General features: G+C 36.2%; 1 protein-coding gene across 1 annotated transcript in view; it reads left to right on the top strand.

Annotated features, from left to right (window-relative positions):
* The window catches only part of LOC150106685 (uncharacterized), a 250285-nt gene that overhangs the window by 212281 nt on the left and 14666 nt on the right, over window positions 1-23338 (top strand). Inside the window, exon 9 of the mRNA XM_090392633.1 lies at window positions 18740-18850. Coding sequence (XP_090248759.1) covers window positions 18740-18850 — 111 coding nt within the window. The remainder of the gene's footprint in view (window positions 1-18739; window positions 18851-23338) is intronic.

The following is a 23338-nucleotide window of genomic DNA, read 5'->3' as shown; positions in this document are numbered from 1 at the left end:
GTATACCGTATTCATTGCGCTTGTAATTTGTCCTATATAGGGGAAACAGGATGCACAAATCCTATTAGAAAAAAAGGAACATAAACGTCACATTAAATATAATAACTATGGTCAAGCTGGTCTTTCCGATCATGCTCTGAACACTTTACATACACACCAAAACATGGTATGAGCATAAATTCAAGTAGGCCTGTGATATTCTTATCAATAATGATGGTCTAAAAATCCCAAGCATACGGAAGGCACATATTCTACCCACTTAACTGTAATTATAATTATAATAGATAATTATAAATAGGACCATAGGTAATCCAGAATCTTAAATCTATTACAACAATTGTCATGTTAAATTAGGACATCATTTTTACTGTAACAAAACTATCTATATGAACGAATGTTTCTTTGATGTAGTTAATTTATTTTATCTCATTTGTTTATTGTAATTTTATTTTATTTTAACTAGAGGTCAGGCCAGTAGAATAACTGTTGGCCAAATCATTGTCTCTTCAGCATACTGTGTGAAATGTAATTTAGCTTGTGTCTGTATATATATATATATATATATATATATGTGTGTGTGTGTGTGTGTGTGTGTATACTCCAGATGATGACCTTAATATGAAGGTCGAAACATTGGGAAATTAAAATAATTATTTATAACATGGTTGTAGAGTCCATAATTTGCGTAAAATGAATGCTGATCACTGTGTAACACTAAAGGAAAGGAGGATTTTAACTTTTTTTCCCAATCACTAGGAGCTCTCGTTTCTCACCTTTCATATTAGCACAACAAAGAACTATCACTCACTCTTTTGAAGATTTAATTCCTTTACTAGTTCCATTTTTAAATAAATAAGTATGCTCAGGCATTGCACAAAAATAGTCCTATTTCATCTGCATTGTAAATATCCTTGGGAGAATATTCAGCAATAATTTTTGGCCACTCGGTCTTAATCCATGCATAATCCTTCTCCAACATGGAGTTGACACCTGCCTTGACATATTTTTTTAATATGAGTCTTGCACTCAGTCAAGTTCCTAAGGAGTGGAAGGAGGGCAAGATTGTGCCACTTCATAAAGGAGGTGATCGAACTCAAGCATCAAACTATAAGCCTATCCGTGTGTCAGGTGTTGTGGTTAAGTTGTTGGAGAAGCTTGTGAGAACTAGAATCCAGAGTTGGGTTGACAATGGTATTATCTTTGATGGGCAGTATGGATTTGCTAAATAGAGGTCATGCTTTAGTAATCTACTTACTTATTACAATAAAGTGACTGCTTCCTTGGACAGAGGAGAAGAATACACAGTAATATACCTGGATTTTGCAAAGGCTTTTGATAAAGTACCTCATGATAAGTTGACAATCAAACTAGAGTAGATGGGGTTAGATATTAGACTAGTGCATTGGACTGGAGACTGGCTATTTGATAAGTGTCAACAAGTTGTGTATGGGGGTGCGATATCCAGGAAAAGGAAATTCACTAGTGGAGTACCTTAGGGGTCTGTTTTAGGTCCATTGCTGTGAAGACTTGGATGGAGATATTCAGTTGTTTGCAGATGATGCAAAGTTGGGATGAACCATGAAGTGTAGTGAAGATGTTGTGGCCTTACAGGAAGACTTGAATAGATTGAGTGATTGGACATGGAAATGGGGATGTGAGGTTCAATGTTGCAAAATGTAAGGTTTTAAAATTTGGAAAATAAAGATGGGATGCAGAATTTATGCTTGGTGAGGATATATTGTTGGAGGTGGAGGAAATAAGAGATCTGGGGGTAATAGTGGATAAGGATCTGAAATTTAGGGGACACAGCCAAAATTGTGAAGACAACACAAAGGCTTCTGAGAATGATGCGGAGGACACTGACGTATAGAAGTAGGGAGATTCTTGTTCCATTGTATAAGGCTTTGATTAGGCCACACATGGACTATTGTGCCCCAGATTTGGTCACCTGGTTTTCAGAAGGATGAAGAGATGTTGGAAAGGGTCCAAAGCCGACTGACTAAGGTAGTTTCTGACCTCTGGAATGTATGAGGAAAGATTGAGAAGATGTAATTTGCAGAGTCTGGTGGAGAGAAGGAAGAGGGGAGATATGATAGAGACCTACAAGTTGGTAAGGGGTTGTTACAGGATTAATGCTGGAGAAGTTCTACATAAAATAGTGGGAGAACCAGAGGTCATCCCTGGAAACTGTATAAAGAGGGTGTGAGTAGGGGAGTTGAGAGGCAGGTTTTTTTCGTGCAGAGTTGTGAATGATTGGAATGCCTTGCCTGAGAGTGTGGTGTCTGCAAGGAGTTTGAGTGTGTTTAAGACATGGTATGATGAGCTGTGTGTGATAAAAGGACCTCCCAGATGAGTCTTTGACTCCATGAGGTCTTGGAGTAATAATAAGCTGATAAAAAAAAAACACTTTTTTCTTCACCATGAATATGCTTGTACACAATATTCTCTTGCTTTTTCCACCTGTTAAACCATCCATCAGTTGCAGTGAAATTTTCTTTGTTCATTGTTTTGCAAATGTTTCTGCTTTTTGATGCATCAAAGGCCCATTAATCGAAGCATTCCTTCATGAACATTACTAAACCAAATTTTTAATGCTGATTCAACTTGAGTATCCATAACAGATTGGGCTCTCTTCTGATAGATGTTCTCATTAGTAAGAGCTGAAGTTTCAATGTTTGATGTGTTTTTTAAGATCTTACACAAGAGTGATATTGTGAAATTTTTAAATGTATAGCCCCCATTACGCTGACTCATTTGGGCAACTTATCATACTTATCATATTAACTTATCACTCCAAAATTCTTTGCTTTTCTCAAAAAGATAAATCTTTAAGTTTTTTACTTCTGCCATAATGCTGAGGGCTGTTTTAATTAGCACTTAAAGTTGAATTCACTTACTGAAAGAGAGCATGAAAATAAACTCAAAAAAATCACAATTAGACTGCATTTATACCCTCCCCTCACCTGCATTTGCCTGGAAGATTTAAGCTTTACAGAAAATTAAGATTAAACAAAAGAGATTAAGATTACCCACTTGCATTTGCCTGAAAGATATAAGATTTACAGAAGAATAAGATTAAAGGAAGATTAACAGAAAAGACAGGTTTCAGCAAATGTTCTTTGTCAAATTTTCTCCTGATTAACCCTTATTTCTTAGAATTCTGAGATGCAAAAGGCTAAACATTCGAGCAATAACTGGAACTTTGATTATAATAGATGGATTACTTTTAATCCATTTTAAATGGTATGTTTTGGGACTGACTGATTTTGATAGCAATAGCTGATTGATAATATTATTTGTGATCACAATAAGGGATTCTACTGTGTATATATATATATATAAAGAGGAAATTTGCATCATCATGTGAATATTTCTTTATTTTATGTTGATTGGTTACTCAGATTTGCAGTTCAAAGGTTGGGTGTTGCTAAGTTGATCTTTTTAGTCAACAGCATGCTCAGATACTAAATAATATTTGAATGCTAAAAAAATATAAAACAGATCATATTTACAATAAACAAAGAGAAATAAATACTGGCAAACTTCTAGCATATTCATTTGGATGACAATTTAAATATGAGGACCCTCTTGATCAATATTTATATTGATCAAGAGGGTGCGTGCTAAAGTGTCAAAGCTGTATAACTGAGAGGAGACCTCCACATAGCTTTTAAAGGAATGCAGAGAACCTACCAGGACTTCTGACCTAATGTTCAATCCTCACCTTCCTGTGGTGTACCCTGTTAGGTATCTACCTGGATACTAAACGAATGAGGATGGGCTGGCAATTTGGAATTTAGCCAACCAAATTGAATTCTTATTGGCTTAAACCACAATATAAAATGATGGTACAACATGACAGGATTTTATGCCAGCTGGGCCGTGGCATTGCCCGGTTAAACAAGGGCCCCCCCATTGTTTTCTCCAGGAAATCAGGGTGAACAGCAAAAAGTCAGCTACTGGAACAAATCCTAAAACACACCCCAACTCAACATCACCACAATTCAAGATCGGTACTATCACCATAAGAAGCCAAAGCCTGAATGGCAAAGAAATGGAGCTAGCTGAGGAATTGGATAAGTAGCAGATCGACATAATAGGGGTGTTAGATCAGGAATGGGAAACTCTATTCACAAAAGAGTCACCCATACAGGATCTAACAGAATGTGCTTAACTGAATAAACATACTTGCCCCTTTTAGCAATTAAACTTAAAATTCACTGACGAAATAATATCATATTAACATAGAAGGAATAAGATAAAAGAAGAAGTATTAAATCTGAGGTTTTATGCAATCTAAAACGATGTAATAGAATAATATAATTTGAATACATGTTAAAACTTAACCATTAGAATTAAAACTGCATGCAAGAAGGTTAAAACACTGCCAACGAAAGGTCAAAGGTTGCAGAAATACCACAGTTATGATGCATCGACCGAGGCTGAAGAATTCGTGAAAGATGTTCGGGGGCACGTGTTTCCGAAAATACAAGACTCCGTAAGGTGGCAGAGTGACGTCACCCAGTCAGAACGAATGGCTTCCGTGTGTGAGTTTCGAAGTCGAAAAGAGGGCACTGAGAAATGAAATAAATACGGCAGCACAGGTCAGAATCAACCCCCGTTTATTTCTCTGTTCCGGTTTTCTCATCGTGCTAAGACGGCGATGTTGAGTCTCTATGTTCCCGTAGCTGATTAGCATAAGTTCCGGCAAGACGATGCACCAACCAACGGCAGATCCAAACCATGGTCCATCAGCGAGAGCAAGCCGATGTTAGATAGCAAAGACGAGTGCCAGATTCGCATCGTGCATGTGATTCCCACGTGGCAGCATGTTGTAACAGTGAAATTCCACTAGAAGCGACAGACGAAAAGATCTCGATGCAGACCTAGCAGTGTAGATAAGTACTGTGAATTTCTTATTACATTATTTAGATATTTGTGAATGGAAGAAATTTAGATCCTTTCTGAAAGGAAGTGAACTTTGATGACTTAAAATAGTCAGGGACACTTGAAAATCTTATTGGACTGTTTGTCTGAGAATCCTAGTATTGTGTGATTACAGCAGTTATTAAAATGAAACTGATATTAGAACTTGAATGATCTAAGAACCTGAATAATATTTTGTGCTAAATACGCACTAGAGAATGTATAATTAATGTAGAATTGTTTAAATGATTCTTTAATGCAACAATGATTTGTATATTTAAAGTGAGAGAGTTGTGTGTGAGATTCTAAACAATTCATTAACAAAGCTAAGGCATCCACAGCTCCCTGATCTAATTTAATATTATTGGTGACACTTGATCTCTGTGAACTTTCCTTAGGATAAGATATTTCTATCCTTAGACTTAGGCTGGCGCAGCACTAATTAAACACATTTGCCTGAGTTAGGAAACGGGAACATCTCACAGGAATCAAGTTAAGAGATAACCTTAGAGGCCCTATAGAGTGAATAAGATAGATAAATTACAGAGAGCAATGACGTAACAGGAGTGACTGAAACAAAAAAGATAAAAATTGGTGAGATCTTTCTGAGCAATAAATACAAAATATTATATTCAGGCAATGACAATCAAGGAAAAGAATGAGTAGCCATAGTATTCACCACTAAATACGAGGCTAATCTTCTTGAATGGCAGGCAGTCTCAAGTGGAGTGATGTGGGCAAATATCAGAATGGGGAACTGGACAATGAGACCTCTTTGTATATATATGGTCCCACAGAAAGTTCTACCAAGAAAGAAGTAGAGGAATTTTTTAAGGCATTAGAGAAAGCAACTGACACGATAAAAAAAGAAAAGTTGGTCCTTGTCGGTGATCTAAATAGCAGAGTAGGAAATGATTGTCAAACAGAAATATTTTGGGAAAATTTGGAGATAAGAGCAAAGCTAATAATAATGGAAAATACTTGTTAGATTTCTGCTCAGGACGTGGACTGGTTATTACTAACACCATGTTTCAACATAAAAATGTGCACAAATTCACATGGAGAGAAGAGGCAAGGAATAAGAAAAGTCTCATTGACTATGTTATTGTTGATAGTGATGTTCCCTGGTGCAGGACACAGAGTATATACAGTGGATTTGAAATTAGAAATGATCACCATTTAGTCTTGAGTAGGATAAAATTGAATTTCATATTGAAAAGAAGAACATGTAAGAAAGTTTTAAAGTGAATAAAAGTTGAGCAGCTCTCAGATGTGACTGTAAACTAAACTACACAAACATTATTCAAGAAAAAATGAAGGAGTTTGAGAATAGAAACCTTGGAGATTCAGTGGCAAGCCCTGAAGATAACATTGATTGATTCAACTAGAGAGGCATGTGGTGAGGTTTATCTGCAAGGATAGAAAAATCAGAACTCCATGGTGGACATAGGAAGTTAAAGAGGCAGTGAAGAAAAGAAGAAAGCATATTGTATATCATCCAGGTGGTGACATTGAAAAAATGAAGGAACCATTAGTTTATACGGGAATTGTGATGAATGAAGTGGAGGTGAATAGTCTATTACAGAACCTTAATGTGAATACATCTGTGGGATTGGATGGTATACCGGCACGGGTCTTGCACGAAGCGGCTAAAGAATTATCAGTGCCCTTGACCATGTTGTGTAATCTGAGTCTCGGGTCTGGTTTAGTCCCGAAGGTGTGTGAAAGAGGGGAAAATAGTTCCACTGCATAAAGGAGGATCCAAGACTACGGTTGCAAATTACCAAATGATCAGCATATCAGGAGTCATTGTCAAGGTCTTGGAGAAAAGTAGTCAAGGGAAAAATACAGGAATGGATTGATGAAAATGAGATACTGTACGTGGGACAGCATGGCTTTGTGAAGGATAGATCATGCCTTAGTAACTTGCTCAAGTTTTATAACACAGTGATGGCTGAACTGAATAAGGGTAATGGGTTTACAGTGATACTGCTGGACCTGGCTAAGGCATTTGACAGGATACCACATGGAATTCTAATCCGTAAACTACAACATATGGGAATGGATATAAGGTGGGTGGTTGATGGAGAGATATCAAAGAGTAGTTTATTCAGGAGTAGAGTCCAAAAGACGGCCTGTGACTAGTGGTGTGCCGCTGGGTTCTGTTCTTGGACCACTGCTGTTTAATTTGTTCATTAATGATATAGGGAAGGATCTAAGAGGAACAGTTCATTTGTTCGCTGATGATGCAAAGTTGGGTAGGGCAATAGTGAATGCAGAAGATGTTAAAATCTTGCACGACGACTTGGATAGATTCAGATTTGTTGTTTATTATTTTAACGGTATAATAGAACACAGAAACTAAGTAAATAATTAATTTATTCACTTGATGCTGATATTTCGCTGGTATTATAACCAGCATCTTCAGAGCACAAAAACACTGTTTGTCACAATACGCGAGACTAAAACAACATGGTGTACATTAACAAAATTGTAGCAGCAACACAAAGACTAGAGTCCTGATTTTGGCGCCCTCTATCTGAAAAAAAAAAAAAAAAAAAAAAAAAAAAAAAAAAAAAAAACGCTATCATATATTGCTAGAGTCCTAGAAAAGTGCTAGTTTTTCCTTAATATGACTGTCTCCCAGATCTTCGGCAAGTTAATACAGCCATATTTGTTGAGATTTGGGGTGTGTTTTAGGGCTTCTGTCGCCTCTAAGAACAATCTCTCTGATTTATATGGGTTTCTGTGTAGTACTTTTGTGTTTTTCCAGTTGATCCTGTGTGCAGGGGTATCCAGAGCATGGTCTGCTAGGCCCGACTTCCCATAATGATATTTCCGGACGTATCGTTTATGTTCGCTGATGCGGATATTCACAGTTCTTCCTGTTTGACCGTAGTAGGCTTGATTGCATGAGCAGGGTACTTGGTAGACTCCTGGATGTGATAAAGGAGGAATGCTGTCCTTGGGTGAGCGGATGAGGGTGGCTAATTTGCTACATGGTCTGAATGTAGTGCGTAGTTTATGTTTAATGAGAATTCTTGAGATCTTTTCGGATGTGCCTTTAATGTAAGGGATGGTGACTGTTTTGTTGTAGTTCTCTGTGGTGGATGGTGGGAGGGGTTTCTTAGGAGTGTTTAGTATTTTGTTTATTTTTTGTGGATTGTAGCCGTTGGCCAAGAAGGTGTGGCGTAAGTGAGTCAGTTCAGCAGTAAGAGCCTTGTCATTTGAACAGATTGCTCTCGCTCTATGGGGTAGCGTTTTTAAAATGCCATATTGTTGAGAAGGATGATGGTGTGATTGTTTGTGTAAGTATCTGCCTGTATGTGTGGGTTTTCTGAAAACTGAAAATGATAAGGAACCATCTGGGAGACGTGTAATGAGTGTATCCAGGAAGGGCAGACAGTTGTTGGCTTCCGGTTCCATAGTAAAGTGGATTTTTGGGTGTTGGCTATTTAAATGTGCTAGGAATGTTTTCAATGTCTCAGGGCCATGTGGCCAAATGGCAAGCACATCATCAACATAGCGTAGCCAAAGTGTTGGTTTGAGAGTGGCTGTATTGATTGCTTGTTTTTCCAGGTGTTCTATGTAAAAGTTGGCTAGGGGGGGAGAAAGGGGGGAGCCCAATTGTGGACAGTATAAATAGTCCCACATACAAACTGGCTAGACATTTAGCAAAGCTACTAGCCACTCTCACTAACAATTCTCCCTCCTTTATCAAAAATTCAGCACACCTAAAAAGCATCTTACAACACCTCACCCTAAAAAGCTCAGACTTAATAGTAAGCTTTGACATCACTTCACTATTCACAAATGTACCACTAATAGAAACCCTCAATCTACTGAAGTCACACTTCCCCCCTGATATATTTGAACTATTCAAATTCACAATACATGCAGGATATTTCACATGGAAAGGGAAAATATACAAACAAATTGATGGGACAGCCATGGGCTCCCCCCTTTCTCCCCCCCTAGCCAACTTTTACATAGAACACCTGGAAAAACAAGCAATCAATACAGCCACTCTCAAACCAACACTTTGGCTACGCTATGTTGATGATGTGCTTGCCATTTGGCCACATGGCCCTGAGACATTGAAAACATTCCTAGCACATTTAAATAGCCAACACCCAAAAATCCACTTTACTATGGAACCGGAAGCCAACAACTGTCTGCCCTTCCTGGATACACTCATTACATGTCTCCCAGATGGTTCCTTATCATTTTCAGTTTTCAGAAAACCCACACATACAGGCAGATACTTACACAAACAATCACACCATCATCCTTCTCAACAATATGGCATTTTAAAAACGCTAACCCATAGAGCGAGAGCAATCTGTTCAAATGACAAGGCTCTTACTGCTGAACTGACTCACTTACGCCACACCTTCTTGGCCAACGGCTACAATCCACAAAAAATAAACAAAATACTAAACATTCCTAAGAAACCCCTCCCACCATCCACCACAGAGAACTACAACAAAACAGTCACCATCCCTTACATTAAAGGCACATCCGAAAAGATCTCAAGAATTCTCATTAAACATAAACTACGCACTACATTCAGACCATGTAGCAAATTAGCCACCCTCATCCGCTCACCCAAGGACAGCATTCCTCCTTTATCACATCCAGGAGTCTACCAAGTACCCTGCTCATGCAATCAAGCCTACTACGGTCAAACAGGAAGAACTGTGAATATCCGCATCAGCGAACATAAACGATACGTCCGGAAATATCATTATGGGAAGTCGGGCCTAGCAGACCATGCTCTGGATACCCCTGCACACAGGATCAACTGGAAAAACACAAAAGTACTACACAGAAACCCATATAAATCAGAGAGATTGTTCTTAGAGGCGACAGAAGCCCTAAAACACACCCCAAATCTCAACAAATATGGCTGTATTAACTTGCCGAAGATCTGGGAGACAGTCATATTAAGGAAAAACTAGCACTTTTCTAGGACTCTAGCAATATATGATAGCGTTTTTTTTTTTTTTTTTTTTTTTTTTTTTTTTTTTTTTTTTCAGATAGAGGGCGCCAAAATCAGGACTCTAGTCTTTGTGTTGCTGCTACAATTTTGTTAATGTACACCATGTTGTTTTAGTCTCACGTATTGTGACAAACAGTGTTTTTGTGCTCTGAAGATGCTGGTTATAATACCAGCGAAATATCAGCATCAAGTGAATAAATTAATTATTTACTTAGTTTCTGTGTTCTATTATACCGTTAAAATAATAAACAACATGTTCGACGAACACATAAGTCTGTCCACACGTTTAAAGATTCAGATTTGGCCAATGTAAAAGGGCTTTGCAACTTTCTTTTAAAAGGGCTAAGGAGAATGGATGTCAATTTAATGTGACAAAATGTAAGGTTATGCATTTTGGGGGTGAAATGATTAGCAGCAGTATACCACATTGGTGGAACTGTACTCCAGGAGATTGATGAGGCCAGGGACTTGGGAGTGTTGGTGGATAGGGAGATGAAGTTTAGGGGGCACATTGCAAAAGTAGCTAAATCAGCTCATCAACTCACTTGGTTGTTGAAAAATACCTTGACGAGCAGAGACAAGCAAGTTATTGTACTTCTGTATCGAGTCTTGATAAGACCTCATCTCGACTACTGTGCCCAGATTTGGTCACCTAGGTTCCTTCTTGATGGAAAGGAGGTGGAGAGGATCCAGAGGCGAGTGACTAGGATGATAGCAGATCTATGGAATGAACCATATGAGAACAAGTTGAAGATTTGTGGGTTGCAGAAATTAGTTGACAGGCGGAAAAGGGGAGATATGATTGAGACATTCAAATTGCTAAAGGGTTTCTATAGGATTAATTCAGAGGATATTTTTGAGATCAGGACTGGTGGTGGGAGAACTAGGGGACATCTATGGAAGCTGGGCAAGAATGTGGTTAGCAGGGGTGTGAGAGCTGGGTTCTTTACTTTTAGAGTCGTAAATGAGTGGAATAAGCTGCCAGAGTCTGTTGTGGGTGCTATGACGGTGAGTGAGTTCAAGGCAAGGTATGATAGATACTATGAAAATGTCATATAGTTGTGTGGACATGATGTTTAGGGCCTCCCTCGATGAGTCTAAGGACTCCCTGGAGTCACCCGTAATAATAGTAATATCAAAAGTTCCTGGCAAATAAGTCAGCTTGTGCTATTAGAGAATACAGAGACAAATGTAAGACAGCTAAACACTGTGTTGTAAAACTAGCTAAACAAAAGTCATGGGAAGATTTTGGTAAGAACATAGAAAATAAATATCAAGAAGGTGGTAAGATATTCTGGAGGTTGTTGAAGAAGCTCAGAAATGGAGGTAAGAGTGCTGTAAAAGGAATTAAAGATGATAAAGATGACATGAAAACTGGAGAAAAAGATATCCTTGAAGTATGGAGTAATTACTTTGAAAAATTGTTAAATGAATCAATCAATCACAGCACAGTAGTAAAAAACACTTAACAAACATTCAGTCAGTAATACATATCCATACTTGAAGTAGAAAAAAGCCATCAAAAGTCTGAAATGTGGAAAGGTAACTGTTGTAGAGATGATATTCGACCAGAAATGTTCAAGTATGGAGGTATAAAAGTCTTAGTGTCTGCACTGCATCGTTTGGAAGGCTTGGACAGAGGGACGAATTCCAGATGATTGCAATAGAGCTCTTATAGTACCCATATACAAAATGGGAAATAAAACTGAATGTGAGAATTACAGAGGTATTTCCCTACTAAGTGTTCCTGGTAAGATTTATGCAGATATAATTGAGAAACAGTTGAGAAGGATTGGATTGTGGAAGGGAAGCTTGGTGAAGAACAAGCTGGATTCAGACCAAATAGAGGTATTCAGAATCAGATTTTTGAGAAATTGTTTGAATGTAACAAAGATCCGTATGTATGTTTTGTAGATCTGGAAAAGGCATATGACAAGGTGCCAAGAGAAAAGCTATTCAAAATGCTACAGTTGTATGGTGTCCATGGGGCATAATATCAACAATACTTAGTTTTTATTTGAGTTGTAAGTCAGCAGTTAGTGTTAAAACTGGTGTCAGACAAGGATGTACATTATTCCCTCTGGTATTCATTATCGATATGGATCACATTATGAAGAAAAGTGGTATTAAATCTGATTTCAAAATTGGAAATGTTAATCTCAGCTCTTTACTTTATGCAGATGATGTTATACTTCTAAATAAATCCAGTAAAGATACGGTATGAAGGTCAGCAATAACAAGACAAAGACAATGAAAATAGGCAGAAGCATTGAAAATATCAACTGCATTGTGAATGGAGAACCTATAGAACATTATTCCCTCTGGTATTCATTATCGATATGGATCACATTATGAAGAAAAGTGGTATTAAATCTGATTTCAAAATTGGAAATGTTAATCTCAGCTCTTTACTTTATGCAGATGATGTTATACTTCTAAATAAATCCAGTAAAGATATGGTATGAAGGTCAGCAATAACAAGACAAAGACAATGAAAATAGGCAGAAGCATTGAAAATATCAACTGCATTGTGAATGGAGAACCTATAGAACAGGTAAAACATTTCAGCTACTTATGCACGATTTTTAGTGAAGATTGTAAATTACATATAGAACAGAAACAACAAAGCTGGTATGGTAGGAAGTCAACTGAATAAATTTATATGGAATAAGAGAGAAATTAATCAAAACACTAAATTAGCTGTATTAACCAATTTTAACTTATGGATCTGAGAGTACGTAGTTTATATTTTAATTGTAAGTCAGCAGTTATAAATGATGTAAAATCAGGTGTAAAATGACACTTATTATCTCCACTTTTATTCATCATCTATATCAGGCATGGCCAACTTCATTCTATACTAGTGCCAATATATGATGAGTGGTAGCACCACGGACCTGGACCGCACACTTTTAGACAGAACTTAAATAAACTCTTCATTGTTTTCAAGACAATAGTTATATGTATTGAATTACTACATTTCTTAAATCATTTTACTACTGGGAAAACAATATAAAATAGTTGTTAAATTAAATTTAATTACATATTTCTGGTTTTTTTACATGTAACACAACTTAATGAGAACACTGTAGGCGTTCATGTGCGGCAACAAGTTCATCAAAGTCGATTTTCAAAATTTTCGAAAATTGATTCCATAAATTGTTTCCGTCATCAGAAATAATGAATATAACTAGTATATCAATCAGAAAATCTGTAGTTGAAACTAATAGCTAAATTGATTATACATATAATTTAATATAGTTTTTATCCTGCCGTGAGCTGCACAAAATCATGTTACGGGCTGCATGTGGCCCGTGGGCCTGCTGTTGGCCACCTATGATCTATATGGATCATGTTATGAAAGATAGTGGCATTAGGCCTGATATTAAATTTGGAGATGTCAAACTTATCTCTTTGCTTTATACAGATGATGTCATACTCTTAAACTGATCTAGTGCAAGTCTCAAGGATTCTCTAACTAAATTGAATAACAGCTGTAACAAATTTGACATGAAAATCAGCAATGAAAATAGGTAGAAACATTGAAAACATCAACTGCATCCTGAATGTAGAATCTATAGAATAAATCAAATATTTCAGCTGTTTAGGCACTTTGTTTAGTGAAGATGACAGATTAAATTGGAAAAAAATAACAGAATAAGCATAGCTGGTATGGTGGGGAGCCAGCCAGTTGCATTAATTTATATGGGATAAGAGAGAAATTAGCCAAAACACTTAACTATAAGTATGCAAGACAGTGTTCAAACCAGTTTTAAGTTATGGATCTAAAAGTTAGGTTTGAAATAAAGCATTTGAAGATTAGAAACTACAGATATAAAAATTCTTAGAAAAATTACAGACCTGAACAGTTGGCATCAATAGTGGAATTTAATAAAAATGAAGGCATTAAGCAGGAATGTGACACTGTATTCAAGTATGTGTGGTATGCTCACTTAAAGAGAATGGGAGAAGAAAGGTTAGCAAAACAGATGTTCGATGCCAAGATGGTAGGTAAAAGCCCAGATTAAGACTAAGGTCTATGAATTGATTTAGTATTTAGTCAGAAGCATCAGACAAAATATCAGATACAACAATATTTGAGTACTGACAAGTAATGGACTAATTTGGAAGAAAATTGTTGATAGGAGATTAATAATAATGTAAACTTAATCATGTAGTTTTGTCATAGTGGCGTGAAAATCTCTAGAGCAGTAGTTCTCAACCTTTTTTGCTTCATGCACTCCTTTTTTCTATATATCTGAATATCATTTCTGCCCTTTCCAAAATTGTGGGGCTTATTTGACCATGTTTTAGTGTGAAGGTCATGTGTGTGTGTGCAACATGTCAGATTTTCTAAATATGTTGAATATATTTTGGTTCATAACAGATGTTTGTTAATCTCTTTAAAAATGATGGATATTTGTGCAGTTCCTGAGTGTAAAAATCGTAACATTAAAAAAAATCTAAAAACTCTGAAAATCATATTTAGTTTCACAGATAAATAAGTATTTAAATAAAATTTATAGGTTACAACCAAAAATATTTTTAGAGAATTCCTTTCAAGCATCCTAATATCTTAAATTTATTGATTAAAGCTATAGTTAATTTGTGTAATGACTTCATTAACTATGGCCATTAATTAAAAAAAAGTAAATATAATGATAAACTATTAAGAAAACTTTATTTGTAAAGCATACAGTATTTAAAATTCATGCCTAACACAAAATCCATCCCCACTATTGTCATAACCCCCCAAAACTCTGAAATTCCCCGCTTTAGGAATCCCTCCCCCAATTGGAAATCCCTGCTCGAGGGTACATATCAGGAAATAGATGATTGATGATGATAGTTTGTACATGTGTTTTAAAAAATAATGGACTACATGTGCACTGTGAAAACAAAATGATTATCATTAATGCTAACAAACAGAGAGCAAGACACTTAGAGCTATGATCTAACATTACTAATAGCTAATTAGAACAACTGTTATAACTTTAACATAGTTATTATAACCTAGTAGTGTAGCTCCTTGTCAAATTCATAGCTTTTTTTTTTTTTTTTTTTAGCATGACAATTTTGCTAACTGGTGATAAACCAGTTAGCAAAGCATAAACTTTATGGATTTTTCTGAGTCTGCAATCTCACAAGACGAATGCTAAATCTCTTTTGCTTACACAAAGCATTTAACTGAGTTTGTTTGTGTAGTATTCTATGTTATTGCATATTCTAAATTTTCAAAGCATGTATTTTGCTATTGTGGTATAGCAATGATGATATTAAATTGTCTTTCACAAATACAGTCAGCTATCACATTGGCAGTTTTCCAAGGACACAGGTATAGTGGATAGTTTGGTATAGTGAATTTTCTTTAATTTAGCATTGTGCTAAGCTTTATTTAGGACTTTTGATATTTAAAATACTGCTTTGCTGCAGAGAGTTAATTCATAATTCACGGACTTAATTGTGAAGGGAGCATTTAAGCCTCAATGGTTACATCATGATTCATTTACTTTATTTTAGCTGAAAGTGGTCAGCTGTTATAGTGCATTTTGAATTGTCATATTAGCAGGTTTAAGTAAACAGTTCAGTAATGGATAGGCTTATTTTAGTATTATTTTTCCTGACTCCCATGGAGTCACAAGACTCATAACCACTAGTGAACACAAAGCCTATCATACTGCTCCTTAAAATTATCCACAGTCTGCACGTTCATCACCCTCTCAGGCAATGCATTCCATGCTCCTGCCACTTTCCATGCAAAAAAACATATTTCTTACTCTTTTAGTTCCCCACCCCCCCTTATCCATGGTTCACTTTCTGTGGTTTCAGTAACCCTTGGTTAACCCTGGTCTGAAAATATTAAATGGAAAAGTCCAGAAAGAAGCAATTTATAAGTTTTAAATTGCATGTTGTTCTGAGTATGATGAAATCTTGCACCATTCTACTCCATCCTGCCCAGGACATAAATCATCCCTTTGTCCAGCATATCCACACAGTACTGTATACACTACCTGCCCATTTGTCATTTAGTAACTGTCTCAGTTATCAGATCGACTGTTGTGGTATCGCAGTGCTTGTGTTTAAGTAACCCTTATTTTATTTAATAATGGCCCCAAAGTGCAAGAATAGTGATGCTGACAATTTGGATATGCCAAAGAGAAGATATAAAGTGTTTCCTTTAAGTGAAAAGGTGAAACTTCTTGACTTCATAATGAAAGGAAAAAATCATATGCTGAGGTTGCTAAAATTCCATTCCCATAACTATTATTGCAGTATATTGTTTTAATTGTTCTATTTCATTATTAGTTTTGTTGCTAATCTCTTACTGTACCTAATTTATAAAATAAACTTATTATAGGTATGTATTTATTGGGAAAAAAGTATATGTAGGGTTCTGTACTATCTGCAGTTTCAGGTACGTATCTCCCACAGATAAGGGAAGACTACAGTACTGACCATCTATTTTTGCACCTTCCAGGGATGACCTCTTGTCCTTGTTCCTTTCTGTCATTCTATCATGTGAAAAATCTCCTCAGTGTTAATACGATAATAAACCCCACAACAGTTTAAATGTCTTGATCATATCCCTCCCCCCTTGCTTTCTATCCACTGAGGTATGCCATCTTGGTTGCAATCAGATTCTCTGATGCTATGACCAAATTCAGAATTCTTGCTCCTTGTGTTCCCTCAACCACATGCTCCCTAAGACAACTGTCCCTCAAGAATCCAAAAATTCAGTTCCTTTATTACTGCACGCTCTCTCCTCTGCCCAGTTCATATCACTATAGTTGAAGTCTCCCATAATGATTGCTAACTTTGCACTTGCCAAACTAATTTGCCTAAACATGTTCTTTCATCACCATCTATATTCCCTGGTCTGTAGCAACATCCCACTAAATATCTTGTTTTATAAAATGGAATATGGAATAATATGGAATCCTCACACCATATACTCTGAAAGCCTTGAGTGTAATTTCCACTGAGACTCTCCGTCCTGTGAGCACACAGTTCATCTCTTGTCGTGACTAATACTTCACCATCACATTTACCTTCCCTATCCTGCTGAAATATACCATACCCTTTAATATCTATCAGTGGAAATAACACTCAAATTAACAAAATAACACCCCACATGTTCCTCGGTTAACCAAGTTTCGCTGATACCAACAGCTGTTGAAGAGACTGAGTCAATAAATGCCACAATTTACTTCCCTCATACACTACCCGACTATAATATAATGTACACCCCTTTATTTCTCAAGCAACTATCCCCACATGAAGCCATCCTTGTAACATTTCACCTGTGCAATTCTAGTTCCCTGATGCTATGACTCGACACACTTGCTTGCCCAGAAAACAAGTCTCTCCAAATGCCTCTGCCCTTCTGCATTCAAATGCAATTTATCTCTTGCATACAGCTCCCTTCTATCCTCAAACGTACTCCATGCATACACATATTCCAGACCCCCTTTTCCTACACATTTTCCCTATCATCTTATTCATCATACATGGGGCAAAATGCTCACTATTTTTCCTCTGACACATTTCTGCTGCACTATGTCTAACATCAACTTCAAATCTTGTGCTACATGATTCCTGCTACTTCTCAGGTCATTCATCCCAACATTGCTATCATCTCCTTTACACTTTCACTCCTCTTCACGGCCATTGCCACACTATCGTTCCACCAGGCAATCACTCCTCTAGCACCCCAATCATCAAATCTCCATACATGACATTCTGAATAGATTCATTGGCATGTAATCTCTCTCTCCTATTTCTTCCATCCTCCCTCTCACCTCTATCCCTTGCTTTCACTCTCTCATTCTTTCTGCAATTTCCTCACCTTCCTCTCTCTCCCTTGGTCTCTGATGCTGTTCTCTTACACCTACTCTCATTCCTCTCATACTGTCACACTATCCAACCTCTCCATCCTCCCAAGATCTTCATTCTCCCTCCTCAACTCAGTCTTCATTCCTTCCATCTTTCTCCACACATTCTGCTTTCAACTGCCATTCACACACATAATCATGACCATCAGACAAACCATCTCTGTCTGCTAAACTCCCCAAGGCTTAATCTGGCTATTCTCTCCATCCTCTAACGCACTACTGGCATACACAAACTGAAAATCACCCGTTTTCAAGGACTTTCTCTGCCACCACTAAATCCCAAGATCGAGATACTCATGTCTCCAAGTGCCTCCCACTGCCTGCATTTCATGCACACATACACATTTCTATTTCACACCTGCCACACATTCTTAAATAACGGAACACATACACACCACATGAGTAGCAAGCTGCAAAATTTTCAACTAGATTACAAACAATGTAGTCTTTAAATGGGGAGGGGTAGGACTCTTACTGAAACTAGCAGCTGGCATGTTGATTATGATCACTACAAGTGGAGACAATACCAAGATTGTAAAATCCTAACTAAATACTAAACAAATACCACTCAATTATATATATAAAAAAAAAAAAAGCATCAGTTTGAATAGCAGAAACTTAAATATCAGTATTATCATGAAATAAACACAATAATATCTTTCCTTACTACTAATACTTATATAATAGATATGTAAAAAAAACCCATAGCTTTTTAAGAAAGTGATGGTTTAAAAAAAAGTAATAATGTTGTTATTCAGAAAATAGTGTTTTTTTCTGCCATATCACTATTTTAAACTTGACATTCCTTTTATTTATTTATTTATTTTTCCACACTATAGTTTGGTTGCCCATAAATGTTTATTAAAAAAATCGGTCAATCAAATGGCTAAAAAGATTTATGGCTTTTGTTTCACACTAGGTGTACCTAAAGATATGCAGCAAGCAATAATATTGTATGAGATGGCTGCTGATGCAGGATTGGAAGAAGCCAAGAATGCTTTAAATTTTATTCATTCGACTTTTCCTTCAAGTAATATTTTATTCTCCTTTCTTGTCTCAGTGTTATTATATAATTGATAAAACTGAGTTTTGTTTAGATTACAAGTGTACATTATTTATACAGTTGCCAATTTTTTTTTCAGCGTGCCCCACAAGATAAACTAAAAAATATTTAGTTTATCGTGTGATTAAATACATGTAATTAAAATGTATTTATTTACATGTGTACATTAGTACACAGGTAATTAATTAGATTTCATTTTTTTTTTGAAAAAGAGGATTTAATAACTGTGATTGAATTACTTTGTTCCAAACATGTTTTTATTATTATTATTATTATTATTATTATCATAATTTGATGAGGACAGTATCATTAAGGTAATATTTGATTGTGAGGATAACAATATAAAAATTCCTCTTTGTCAGAGGAATCTTTATATGGGCCTTTTCAATTGAAGGTAAGTGTTATGTCGCCACTTCATGGCTTTATTTTAAGTTGTTTTTGTTTTTCCTTTACCCTAATTTCTCTCAAGATCTAAGCCTAAATTTTGCCTTCAGTACACGATATAGAAAGACTATCTATATATCTGGCCGATTTCTAGATTAATCACGTGTATTAATTACTCGGACACAGAGTTTACCTTTTGTTATGGACAAAATCCTTTGTGATTACTGTCTGAGATTGTCTCCTGATCAGATACTGGCAAATTTATTTGTTATGCTGCACCAGCCAATATCTTTAGATTAGAAGGAATTCTTAACCAGGGAAACTCTCTCAGATAACATACAGAGGTGAAGAATCTAACACTTATTCTTAGTACCAAAATTCTTAATATGAACTATGTTTAAACATCGTTTGCAATCGTGGCTTTTAAACATCTATTCTACTCTGCTTAGGTTCCGTTTTGGAGTGGTAATTTGAATTCATTCTCAGCCCAATGTCAGGTACAAAACAAAAAACACATTTATTGAGATCTTAAGATTATACATTTTTACATTCATGTACTCAAATCAATTTTATGTCATTCTGAAGTAAAGAACTAGTTAAACCAACCAAAACACAAATGGATACAATCATAAGCTCCTTCTATAAGATTAAGCATTAAACTACACATTATAAGTATTAAATTTCATCATTCAATTCTCTTCTAAATTACATTATTTATTCACATAAAATACTTGTCACAAATCATCTATAAACTTTCTCTAACAAAATGCTCAGTGGAGTTAAGCCACTGTTATCATCAATAATTACCCAAGAGTTCTATACTACATTGTCCTTGCTCACCAACTATATAACATTTCTTCACTCTAAGTGGGACAGGAATAACAAAATTCTGTACGTTACCAGCTCTTGGGAAGATTAACAGATCCGTCACTTAATTCACATTTTTGTCTTACACAGCCCGATCCTTCTTTCTTGAATTGGGTCAGAACATCTTCTCTAGGCCTTTATCCACGTGGTTACTCATAGAGGTCATCCTACTTGGCTTTACCAAACGTCTGGCAATGTGCCCACATCTGCCTGGCTCTGATGCAGCTAGTCCTCGTCAGAGTTGCCGGTTCAGGAATTCTGTCCCGAGGAGGTAGCTGGTCAGAGCGCTGGAACTGCAGGTGCCAACATCTAACATCTCAGGGCAATCCGGAATCCATCAGAAGGTGAGAGAGAGAGAGAGAGGCCCAACGTCCAACCACGTAAAACACCCAGAAAGGTCAGGAGAACATGACAAAAGCCTCGAGAGAGGGAAGCAAACTCCTTTTATTCTGCATTCTTGGCGCCCTCTTTAGTGCCGCATTCTTCCACACAATACTCGTCTCCTTGGCCTGCAAGATGATCCGGTGTACTCCGTGTCGCCCTGTGTAGCACCTTCTGGGAAAATGAACTAGCGCCGTTTTCTGTGAGCATGCTTATACCTCAAGCCAAACGTTCACCTGAACAGTCTGCCTGCGAACTTTGGACTTTTGTTTACACTTTGATAAACATCTCATTTCACATAGAACACCCTTTTATAGTTACAATATACAAAATTGAAAATCTTTACTTAGATTTGAATAAACAAGTTTTCTTTTATAATTCTACATTTAAAGGTATTTATAGCCCTATTTACAATCCTTTTGATAGCTTAAGTACAAGTTTCTCTTGTTAATGTGTTAGACTTGTTAAATCTTGAATGAATTAATTTTTTTTTTATAAATTCTCCCATTCAAGATCTAACATAAGTGAGACAATCTCATAGACAGTCGGTAGAGTCTCCCCTCCCTGGAAACTCAGTTTTTCATTCTACAAAATAAGCAAGTCAGCAGTGGCGAATTCTCCATGCTTGCTGCACAAGCTCATTAATTGAGAAAGAAGTAATATTTATTTGTTAATAAATGCATGCATTTATAAGCATTCCATTTAGGCTTTTATTTTTGTAGACAGAAGACGTTTTAAACTTGTGCGGCAATAATTGAGCTTGCGTTATGTATCGAAGGCCAATTCTAGTCAAGCTATCTTGGCTTGCTCGGTTGTGGGAGCATTCAGGTCCTCGCTTCAGCAGTGATTTCATGCCCGTTTATAGCCATTTCCAACAAGCCCGCCTTGTTGCTTAAACACGGGCCATATGCAATCAAAGTAGCTCTAGCTAGTGAGCTAGCCAGCCTTTACAAGTGTGCGTATTGCTTGGGAAAATTAAGTTACAACCAACTTTTTATGCCGATGTTATTAACCAGTTCATAAAGAAGAACTGTAGGGTAGAATTTGTATTCAAGTAAAATTGAAAAAAGATAGAATATCATTTGTAAAATAAATGTTTTATTTGTATGATTAAATGTACATAAATTTCTAGATACAGGTAACCCTCATATAATGCGGTACTTATACAACACGGTTCCGGTAAAAACACGGTCTACAAATTGTAGTAACCCTTTATCCTTTCATATGTTTTTCACCACGCGACTTAAAAATCAAATTTTATCTTCGTTAAATTTGTGTCTGCCTGTATCCCACATGTAATGATAAGTAGCGAATTTATATTAGGGGAAATACCCTTTAGCATGCATGTACCTCAATTGTTTACCGTATAAAACGTTTATTGTTGAAAATTGTCCTCGTTTCTGCTAGGAAAGTACATTAAAAATCATAAGTGTGTTCATCTCAAGCTGAGCACTTTATTTTCTGGTGAGTTACATACAATATGTAATGCTTGCTTTTTTGTGTAAAAAATCATTTTTATAGTAATGGCCACAAACTGCAACGAAAGGGGAAAACAAAATTAATTTCTCTCAAAGAAAAATATTCAAAATTTTGGATCGGTTGAAAAATGGAGAAAAACTAGGAGTTTTTGCATGGACTTTGAATTTAAATGAATCAACAATTCGAACAATCAAACAAAATGAACATAAAATCCGAGAAAATGTTTATTGCTGGGTCAACAATAAGTGCAAAGTGTAGCGATATTCTAATGGAAAAATGGAGACATCTTTAATGATTTCGATAGAAGATTGCACCTCAAAAGAAAATTCCTATGTACGGAAATCTTATTAAACAAAAAACTCTCAAAGTTTATAAACATTTACAGTGCAGACCAGTGTTCAATGCTGATGAATATGGGTTATATTGGAAAAAAGTGCAAAAACACACCTATATTTTGAAAAATGAAAGATCAGCTCCTGGATTCAAACTTTCCAAAGATAGAATTACTCTACTGTTTTGTAGTAATGCATCAGGTGATTACATGACAAAACCAGTGTCTATTAACCAATCCTCATGCTATGAAAGATTAAAATATGCACTATTTTATTTTGCCTAAAACATTTATGCATTATGTGCAATGAAGTTTAAGTACAATTTGTAATTTTTATACTTTGCATTTGTTTCATAGTTTGTATGTTTTCTTAACTTGCATGAATTACTTGAATTAAATAAAAATATTTTTTTGTTGGATATGTCATTGTTGTTTATATAATTTAAAAAAAAAAAAATGATTTCGGAACATAACCCTACTTTTTTCTGTGATCTGAGACTCGCCTAATGTGATTTATATAACGCGGCATTTCTGCGGAACCTAACATCTACGTTATACGAGGGTTACCTGTACATAGTTTTAAATGGTCAGTAATTCATTATTCCCTAATCAGACTTCAATTGCACCTCTCATTCCCTGAATGATAACAAGAGCAAGTGTGAATTTCAAGACCAGCATTCGCCCCTGCAAGTCAGCTAAAGGAAACATATAATTAACAGACAAAAATACTATGTAGTGGTTGGTAGATTGCATAATGGAGACAGTGGATTGTGCAAAGTTATGATGGCTAGAATGATGTACAGTGGCCTCCTTCAATAGATCCTTGGATTCCATGGAAGTGTCATATTCCTGCATCAGTTACCATTCTATCATTTTCATCTATTAACATCATCTTACAATGATCATTCTTCCTTCTGCTTGCCACATATTTAATAACTCTCTGGGGTTTTTCTTCACCTGATTTGCCAATTTCACCTCATACTGCACTTTAGTTTTCCTTACTGAGTCACTCT

This window comes from Typopeltis vanoorti, chromosome 5, assembly GCF_054136105.1.
Source record: "Typopeltis vanoorti isolate ZY-2024b chromosome 5, IOZ_Tvanoo_1.0, whole genome shotgun sequence".
Lineage (NCBI taxonomy): Eukaryota > Metazoa > Arthropoda > Arachnida > Uropygi > Thelyphonidae > Typopeltis > Typopeltis vanoorti.
Note: the sequence above shows the minus strand (reverse complement) of the source record. Positions and strands in the feature narration are given on the sequence as shown.